Raw genomic sequence first — 10,562 nt, forward strand, 5'->3', positions numbered from 1 at the left:
GGTGAATCTCCAGTCCCTCAGGTAGCAGTGCCTGATGACAGAGCTCCTCCTACATGGTGATCCCAGTTCTCAATTCACTTACAGTCAGGCCAGGCCACTCCTGCCTGCTCATTTTTTCCCAGGATAATAGTTTTCCCAGGTAATAGTTTTTACCTGGTTTCCTACCTGTAATGTTTTTCTTTAGGGCTGACCTATTTCTTTCAGGAAGAAACCCTCTTTTCCTGCTATAGCAAGTGTCCAGTAGCAGGAGCAGCAGTGGAAATGGTCACGAGATCTTTCTCCTGCTGCCTTCTTGTTACCTTTGATGCCTGAGACTCCCTATGCCATTTGGGATTAAAAGGATCTCTAGAATTCATATTTTAATCTCTTAAGACAAATTATTCCTGTTACTCAGTTTGCTGAGGAGCTGATGGTTCAATTCATGGTTGTTCAAGATGTGAGTAAGTGTAGTATAAATATAAATTTTAAAAAGGGGATGGTAGCCATTGTTATTTAATAGTGACTTGTTGTGCTTGTTGGTTTAAATCCTTTAATTATGAGCAGTTTATTTAGGTCTACACCTGTGGCAATTTAGTCCCTGTAGAACTGTGTTGCAGAGAAAGTATCAAACAGGCTGAAGAATCCCAACATTTTCTCTAAGGTTAAAGCAGCAGATGCTTCTGCTCTGTTATTATCAGATTGACTTGTTAATAAATGTTGTTTGAAATGAAGAAATTAAAAAAAAGTCTTAATGCACATTAAAATTTCACATAAATCTTTGGGGTATAGATTTCTTGATGGGAAAGAAAAACTTATTAGTAAGTAACCTTTAATCACCAAAGCATCCTCAAGAATGATCATAATGTGATGTGACCAGATTTTTCACCTATCTGGAGTATTTAATTATGAATGTATTTTTGTAAGCAGAAATGTGTGATTAGTTCTGTAATGGTAGAGAAAATAAAAAGCTCTGCAAACTGTAATAGAGATGGAGGGGTGACTTTCATAGTCTAAAATCCCATGCATTGGTGAAGCAACAAGGAAAAACTGAAGAGAAGGATGGTTTGAAGCTATCTTTTGAACATCTTCTTGATAAGACAAATCTAATTTCCTTTTCTGAAGAGCACTGTCTCAGCAATATTAACTCCAGCCTGTGAAATGCATGACATCTCTGTCCTAATAATGCACAAATTGATAACATCTCCTTAGTCCATCTGGATGCTCTGTGCCAAATCTCTAGTGTCTGCTTTTAGTAGATTGATACAATAAGTCACAGCAGTAAAAAGATCTAAAGAGTAGATTTTTTTTTCTTTATGGGTTGTTCTAGAGTAGTATTTTAAGATGCTTTCTGTAGCTATTTAATTATGAGATTTAGGAATCCCATTTCCTCTGCCTATAGTAAAATTCTTGGTTATAGATAATTTCAAACCCATATTGTCATCTCAGCTCACTAGTGCTGTAACATCAAAGGACTTTTCTCCTTGTAAATGTGTGTTAAAAGCAGAAGCAATGCTTTCCTCAATAGAAAGTTTAAATAGTTACACACCTTCACTTGTTCTTTGCTTTAAAATCCTGCTTATACAGCTCAGCATGGCGGTAAAATTAATCTTTTGACTTTTCACAATGAGCAAAATATAACTACATAATAGTAGAAGGAAAAATAATTTCTCCTGATTGTTCTGAAATTCCAATCTTTCTGCCCTTATTTTTCCAAGAGATATAAGCTTTTTGATTATCTTATTACATCTCATGCAAGACTTGTTTGTCTTCCATATTGCCACCTGCAAAAAAAACCACAAAACCCTGAAACTAAGAACCCACTGGAAGTGGGAATGGAACTTTTCTTGTGTATTGGATATACTCCCCAAAAGTAAGGCTTTGTGGAAATGTTAACTTGCATGTGAACTATGGTGAAGAAGCAGGCTGTCATAGGAGGGTTTCTCATGGCAGTGTTTCAGGCTCCATTTAATTCTGGTAGCAGTAGCATTCTTTTCTGACTTTGCTTTCATCTTCAGCATAACTCACTGTACTTAACATTCCAGTTTATCGCTGCCATCTCTGTTTATGGCTCTCAGTATATTTCATTATTATCTTTCCTGCTGACTATTAAATGAAAGGTGTGGGGGGAGGAGAAGGAAAGGATGAGTTGCAGTTTATTGCAGTTTATTTTTGTCACCAGATCTATTTCTCCTCTGGTATTGTTTTCCAAGTTTGTGCTGTAAATTCTCCCTTAAGGTGCCTTCATGCTTAATTTTTGTTAGAACCCTCTGCCGTGATTGAAGGGTTTTGAGGCCTGTGTTTTGTGCACTGCTATTTCATTAAGGACAAGGCAAAATGATTTTCTGCAATACTTGTTTCCTTTGCAGTAGTTTTTGTCTCACCAGATTGCAGGGCAGAATTGTTTAACCTGGTGTCTCTCACCAGGTCAGAGATACTGAGGCTTGCTGGGTGTTTGTGTTTCTCCATGGACCCCAGTGAAGCACAGGCACTTCCAGGCTATGTTTTTGTGCCCAAACTGGGTCCCTTTTGCAGGTGGGTGGTGTTGGGTGAGACAGGTGTCCTTCAGAAGCTGCCAGTGCTGTATTTATGGCAGAGCATTCCAGCTGTTCTTTTCAAGTTTCAGCCCAAAGGTATCTTTCAACATTTGGCTGGTGACACTGAAAGAGCAGTGGTTCCCAAGAATCACCTCAGTGTTCTGCTGAACTGAGGACTTTTATTTCTGAAGCTGCTTCATCCAGATCAATGGCAGAAGGATGAAATGACTTATAAATCTATTCCCATGTGGCTTATTAGTGCAGAGTAAAGATTTTAGAAATCTGGGGGAGGGAAATAGTATTTTCCACATGTACTTAAAGATCTGTAGACCTTAGCTGGCAACATATATATCTTCTGCCATATGTATCTGCTGGCAGCATCTATATGCATTTAGGGGACAGCCACAACTGATACAAATATATCTATTTATCCACAGAAATAAAGACCAATGCCACAAACCTCTTGCCCAATGATTTTAAATTCTGGCTATTATTTGGTACGTTAGGGAGCTGCTTGTCAATTGCAAATTGATCCCAAGGTGTGTGCAAACAGCATTTTTGAAGGACTACTTATTTTCAGGAGAGGAGTCATAATAGAGTAGGTCAGTTGTGTTACAGCACAGGTTTCCTGTGTAATTCTGTTTCTTTTCCACACAAAGGAATCATACACTGATCATCTCAACTATATGCTTGTCAAAAGCTGTGAGATCAGTGTTGGAAAAGGTTGGGCAGTGCTTCAAAACTAAAATGAAAATAGCTGAAATGAAATAAAGCTTGAAGAAGTTGAATTCTACTTTAAGAGACAATAATAAGGTGTAAGAATATGGAAAAGAACGTATAATATAGGTATTCCTGACATTTTGTACCTTTTTTTCACCCCTGCCAGTGTTTGGGAATAAAGTAGTATAAAAGTTATAGCCCAAAGGCAATGATTAGTATGCTGCAGATAACATGATATAAGTTTGTTAGAAATTCCCTTTAACTTTGAGTCATCTTATGGCCATTCTGCTCAGGTTTGAAGATAACCAAAAGCAGGTAGACTATAAAAAGTTTGTTCATGCACTGAACTGGAGAGAGAATCAAGTCCGTGCTTTTGTGGAGGAAAAGGAGCCACCCAAGGTAAAACCAGTGTCTCACTATAATTTCTTCAACTTTAACATGATTGTCTTAGCCAACACACACTATAATATTTTTTCCTATTTGTGTATTTGTACCTGTTTTCTTTAAGTAATTAGTTTTTAATAGATTTAATAAGGAGGTTTAGGGTGAAGCAGAGAAATCAAACAGGGATGACGAGGTTCTTGGTAGGTATCACAACTTTGGGACATTTTATAGAAGAAAAAAAGAAAAGGGAAAGCAGATGTATTTATCCATGGACAATGGGCATGAGTACTCCTTCCCCCACAAATATCATTGTCACATGTCAAATGATCTGTTCACTTGCTGAGATAGACAGAAAATACTTTAAGCTCCACTGACACATATGCAGAAAATAGCTCTGCATTTTGTATAACCCCTCAGAAAGCTGTACATAGCACACCACATCTCTGGTAGGCATGCACAGAGAGAAGAACTGATGGATCAACTTTGGGTATCTTCAGCCTGCTACTTAGGGTTAAAAAAAATGCAGTATCAACAATCTGCACAGACTAATCTGATCTTGCCATCTTGTGCTGAGTGGAACATTTTAAAATAGAAGGTCCATAAGGCAATTATGCTGAATTTTAAATACTTTGTAAAAATAAATCCAAAGACTTCTGCCAACACATCATTTTGCTGTTCTGTCTCAGCCAATGTATTGTTCAGAATATGTTTGATGGTGTTCAGACCATTTAGAAACACAGCATTCCTTTAAATTCAAGTTCATTCAAGGCATAGTTTATACCAGTATTCCTCAGGCACTGTGCTCCTGACTCCTCACTCCTCCCTGCCTTCCCAAGACTTTCTTCTGTAGCATCTCAGACTGTTGATGGTGTCTAATGAGGGCTCAGGTCTGTTGATTTGCTCTGTTTTCCATGGTTGATTATCTTTGTAAAGAATTTTTCTGTCTTGTACAGGTAAAATCAAAACCCTTCCACATGTTTTATACAGCAGTCCTGAGGATCATGATGTGGATTAGGCTTTGTTGAAGGGGATATTTTTTGTTTTTACAGATGAATTCTGTGCTTAAGCAATAATTAAATATTTAATATTTTAAGAGAGGTAACTACAAAATGGAAAAAAAATCAGAGACAGGAAAAGTTTTAAATCTTGTTCAGCTTTAGAATTCAATTGTCACTCTGCGCATGACTTACCATGAATGAATAGCAGTATTTTGAGGCTACAGTACCTGTATTTGACAGATAGATTTCAGCAGCAGAGTTGTGCTTGTTTAGCTTACTTTCTTTTTTATAACTTCTCTTTATCTCATTATTTTGTATGATTTTTGGTGTTGAGACATAGATGATTTTCAAGAATTTGAAGCATAAACATTTTAATGAAGAAAATGTAGCATTATTTAATTAAAAATATCTGCAAAAGGGCTAGTGATAGAAAATATTTTTAATAAAATATTTTGCAACATTCATAAGAATGTACATGTTGTAATCTTTTAAGAAGGTGTCCTATATGAAGACCAAATTTTTCAGAGATTTGTCTGTGGAATTGAAGCAGCTCATTCAATCTTCTGTTAACCAGCTTGTGATGATCCCTGTTTTCATTATTTTATGCTAAGATATTCTCTGGGTTACTAATTTCAGAGGGAAGAAATCTGGAACCAACTACCACGATCCCCTCCTGTGACTGGGATCAGATACCCTTGTCTTCTGGAGGATCTCTTTGGAAAGGAAGAATAACCTCACCTGTGCAAGGCACTGATTTAAGATTGGTGCTTCAGCTCTGAAGATTACTTAGAGAGATACCAAAAACATTTCTTGTATAATAAGAAAAAAGCAGATACAGGTTTTATTCCATTTAATTTCTTGTTCCAACAGAGATGTATACTTGTGTGTTTTTGGAACTCTTTCTAAATCAACAGCCCTCTGTCACACTTAAACAAGCATAATTAAAACTAGATCCTCTAATCTCTGCCTGGTTGCATGGAGAATTTGTGAGTATTGAGAAATCTTTGAGTCAAACACTGCAAAATCTGACTGACCCTGCTTTGTTCTGAGAACAAACCTTGTTGGATGACCTCTCAGAATTGGGTTTGACTGTGTTAGCACAATAATGCCATTCCATTCACGTTTCCTCCCTTGCTCTGCACCTCTTATCTGTGGTTTTGCTCTATCCCCGTGGTGATGCTCATGTCAAAGTTGGTTATTTTGTGGAGGAAATGCCAGCAAGGTTTTTGCACTATAAAGCTGTTCTGGTATCAGAGATAATTATAGCCTTCCAAAGTGGAAGCAAATGTTTTACAGGCACGGCACAGAACTGTCAGTTCTTGCTTTTTGTTTTAGATGTGACTCAGGTTAGTCCCACCCAGCTTTACTCGGGTGGAACATGTCTGAAGAGAAGGGATTGCAGTGAAATTTCGGTGTGCAGCACTCTTGCAGCAGAAATGTTCTTTGAAAATTCATGGATGCCCTTCTCTTTCTCCATGGCTTAATGGAGTTCCTGTTAGCATTTTTTATATCTTTTTAAGCTTATACCAGTTCAAAGCCATGATTAGATCTGGATTTACTTTCTGCTTTTGTGAGAGGAGTGGAAGAAGTCTGAAGAATGGAAGAGCTGAGGTGAAGGTGGAGCTGATTCATCCACAAGATTCCACTGGGAAAGGGGAAGAGGTGTGAGCCAGTGCACCTCTTCTGGTGCTTGGGAAGACTTAGAACCCTGTTTTTTCTTTTATCTGAAATTACAGTTTTGGGGAGGAACTGTTTGATTTAGAAAGATGAGAATTCAATGTATCTTAATCCCCAAACAGAGGGAGAGACAATAGTATTTTTTGTAAACTTGGAGGTCCCCCTTACAATTATGATTCTATATAGAAATACCTTCCTACAACTCTGCATGATAATGTAAATGAAATTCTTACTCTTTTTGTACCATATGGCAAAATATAAAGCTTTTGAAAGCTCTTTGCCTTTTTTGCAGCAAAAAAGGTCTTGAGACCAGGCATAATTATGTTGCTGCTGAGGAGGAGTAGCAATAAAATGGGCAAGGACTGTCTGTATCCAGAGGCTCAAAATGAAAAGGGCAAAAAACTGAAAGTGCTTCAAGTTGTAGGAAAGACTATGAATTGCTTTTCAATCCAAAAGAGGAAAGTGGTTCCTTATATGATGAGAAATATCTGACCACAGGGACAGTGTCAGGATCCAAACCAAAAAATTGTGTTTGAAGCCAATTTGGTGAAAGTTGGATATTTTTATAACATGCAACCAAGACTGAGATTGATACTAAATGAATGCAGTTTTCCTTGTAAATTTTTAATGTTCCCAAGTCTTCCAAAGGATTTGTTTCAGTTGTGGAAATCCTGTACAGCTGAGAGTTTCCAAGAAAAGGGGACTCTGAACATTGAGAGCTTCTCAAGTAGCTTCTAGAGAAGATAAATTCACTTTAGTTTGTTTCTCCTTATGTGTATGAGACAAAAGGAGCATTTTTTAAAGAAAAAAATTAGTTCAAGAAATAGAATATTTTATAATTTAATGTGGAACCATGTTCATAGATCTATTCAGTCATGGTTTGGTCATGTCAAGAAAGGGGACTGTAAACTGGAATCAGTGCAGAGAAGGGCTGGAGAGGTGACCATGAGAATGGAGATAAGAAAGGTGATATAGGAGCATAATTAATTTTATGTAATAAAATGAAGGCTCAGATTGAATGAATATCCTTTTTCTCTGTAAATACATTGTTGCCAGGTGAAGAAAATTATCTGGTTCAGGTAAGAACATTGGTAGTCTTAAGGAAAAAATGAGTATAATTTGCCATGAATAAATTAGACCTGGACAACAGGAGGTGGTTTCTCACTTCTAAAACAATGAGGGTCTCAAACTGCTTTCCAAGACTGATGTACTCAGTTTTAAGTTTGAGATGGGTTCATCTGACGATGGTAATTTTAGGAGGTTTATGATACCATTCTGAATTATTGGTCTCACTTCTGTTTTTCCCTTTTTCCCATGCATCTTGCATAACCCTGACAAACACAAAACAATCTCCTAGGAGAGGGCAGACAGGGCCTGAAAAATATTTTCATTGCTTGTCACAGTGCTCAGTGTGTCATACACTGTGGTCCAACATGCTATAAACACTTTTCACCAGGTTTTCTCTCTGACAAGCAGCAATGCTTCCAGAATGGAAAGCCCTGGCCAATGAACAGCCCAATAATCCTCTTTGTATAATGTGACTTACAGCATATGCTGCCCAGAATATTTCAACCTCTCCTCTAATCCTGCCACCAGCTTCTTCTCTCTTTTCACATTGCTGATGAGGGGCCTGAATGAAGACAATACCACAGGGTAATGTTTCAAGATGGCAGGAGGCCACGGCTTTAAAGCATGCCTGGCACAGGGGAAGGCAGCCCCCACAGTTGCCATTAATCTCAGCCCTGGATCTCTGCAGGGCAGCCAAGGGTATCTCCTTTCCTCAAATATCTGCACTGGCCCGGCAGGAGCTCAGGGATTCACGTTACAGCCCCGCTCACCCCCCTGTGCGCTCAGTGTTAATGTTTGCTTCCTCAGCCTGGCATTTGGGAAGAAGAGGCTCCAAGTTCTCTGGAATAGCTGCTGCTGCTGGCAAGGAAATGGCTGCAAACAGGTTGGCTCAGAGTGCCTGGGCTGTCACCTGCAGTTGGGTCCCCTCGGACGTGGGGCATCTGCTGTGGGCAAGATATTGTAAATCAACAGCGACTCTGACGTCGGTGAGGGAGAGAATGATGCATCTGACTCCATGGATATCAGAAAGCTAATTAATTACTTTATTTTACTATATTATTCTATACATCTGAAAGTGAATCTGCCAAGCACTCAACCCTGCACACAACGCTCACACTGCACTGAATCGTGTGACTGTTACCTGACAGTCCCGACACACACACACTGATAGGCCCTGATAGGCCAAGGGAACAAAACATCCTCACTTTGGGTAAACAATCTCCATATTTCATCCTACTTTGGCACAACACGGGCACAGCAAGTGATAAGAATTGTGTTTTCTTTCTCTGATGTTCAGAGAATGTGAACCTCAGAAATCCTTGGGAAGAGTTGTGCCTTGCTTTTCTCTGCGAAGAGAAATGTGGCAACAGGCAAGACATGGGTGTTCCTCACCAGGCAAATATTTTCTTCATCCTACAGCCAGCTACTGCATTTTTCCATGCAGAGCCACTTGCACCAACATCAGGCAGAGATGCTCATCTGCATAAATGAAAGGATGAAAATCATTTGTTCCTCATGTGCATTTGTTTCTCATGTGCTGGTGTGAGTTCATCCTACTTCATGGAAAAAGTTTGGGCTCAGTTGGCTCCTGTGTCTGCTCTCTCTGTTTTGTCCCTTTAGCACAGGAGACATTGCTGCCTCCCAAAGGAGAACTTGCTGTGGGAAAGCTGTAGGGATCCTAATTCCACAATAACCAAAAAACCTGGATGTTTTCAGTCACTTGACTGCATTCAGAGAACAGCAGTCCATGTATCATTAGCAGTGATTCACCAGGTGTGTGCTTGCTGGGCCATTCTAAGTGTTTCTGTGGTTTGAGGCATGGAACTAATAGAAGAATTTTCCAGTTTTTAACATTTTGTAGTTCAGTGTCATGGATGGAGACATCAGTTCTTTAAACAATAATGTCCTGTACCCTCAGTAACTGAACTATTGTATGATTACTTGCTGAATTTCTTCCTCTTAAGGCCATTTAACCATCAAGCTGCAGTACAATGAGAAAGACAGAATAGTGGCTTGTTTGTGAAGAATTTACAATACCAGGAGGAAAAAAGTATCACAATCTGAGCTCAGTCATATTTTAAAAATTATTTTTAGGTTTTAGAGGGCAGTGTAGATAACATTTAAGAGAAAACTATCTGGAAAAAAGAATTTTTAAAAGTTACTCTTTGCTCTAAATCAATTTCTTCTTGTAGTTTGTTTGGGGGAGTGACTCAGACCCAGTCAAAAGCAGCCCTCCTGATTTGGGCAATGGTCAAAGAAGATAGAGAGATGTTTGGGGAAGGTCCATCTCCCTGCTAGTTTCCAATGTAAAGTTTAAAACTAGGAAGCATAACCAAGATAAAGAAGTTAATACAACTATAATATATTAAGGTTATGGATTGATTAAATGAACTCTTCCTCTGCACATTTCTGAATCATCTGGAAGTTTATTCTGGTGTGTATTACACACAAATGAACAAGCTATCCTCATCTGCCCTTCACCCCAGCCATCTGTCCTCTCTGCTCTCCTCTTTCATCAGGATAGTTTCATGTTTAGAACTATGAACAAAGAGAAGTAAAGGAACTGATTCACAAACCTGCCCGAAATCTGATGCAGATCCCTGGCAAGCAGCATGGTGGGATGATCTGTAACAGCACAAAATTCAGTGTATCACCTGACAGCACCTGAGAAACTCCCACTTCCAAAGCAAATCTGTCAGGATGGCATTGTCTTGGATGACCAGAGGAAGACCATTTGCAGAGCTGCCATGCTGTAGGTGGGACAAGACCATCTCCAAATTAGAATGTCTCTGGGTGACACTCATGTCCCCTGCTCTCAGATGCTGGCAGTGCAGTGTCTGCACCTGCCCTTGCTCTCTGGATCCCTCACTGCTGATGGAAGGGAAATCAGCACCTCTAGGCAGTGACCAGCCACAGGAATATTCAGAGGATGACTGATACCCCTGCCCATCCCTCTGCACCAACTGAAAGGACTGGAACAACCAGCTAAATGCAGATGTTTGCATTGCTGCTGGGGGAGTGAGAGCCACCCTTGGGATCCACTGGCATTGTGAGAGGAGCTCTGAGGCCAAGCAGGGTGACCTTGGCTGTTCACTGCCCGTGGGCAGGTTGTGGCTGATGGGCCAGCTGTGGATAGTCTGGGCTGAGCAGGGTGGAATGGGCAGAGTCCATGAGACTGTGAGACTTTGGGACCACGAGTCCA

At 39.6% G+C, this 10,562-nt stretch overlaps 1 protein-coding gene across 1 annotated transcript in view; it reads left to right on the forward strand.

Moving 5' to 3' along the window:
- EFHC2 (EF-hand domain containing 2) overlaps positions 1-5,347 on the forward strand; it is a gene marked incomplete at its 3' end in the record, with an annotated part of 55,911 nt that extends 50,564 nt beyond the window's left edge. Inside the window, exons 14-15 of the mRNA XM_084226929.1 lie at positions 3,527-3,632; positions 5,252-5,347. Coding sequence (XP_084083055.1) covers positions 3,527-3,632; positions 5,252-5,347 — 202 coding nt within the window. The remainder of the gene's footprint in view (positions 1-3,526; positions 3,633-5,251) is intronic.
- Between the last annotated feature and the right edge of the window lie 5,215 nt (positions 5,348-10,562).

This window comes from Fringilla coelebs, assembly GCF_963513975.1.
Source record: "Fringilla coelebs genome assembly, chromosome: 2".
Lineage (NCBI taxonomy): Eukaryota > Metazoa > Chordata > Aves > Passeriformes > Fringillidae > Fringilla > Fringilla coelebs.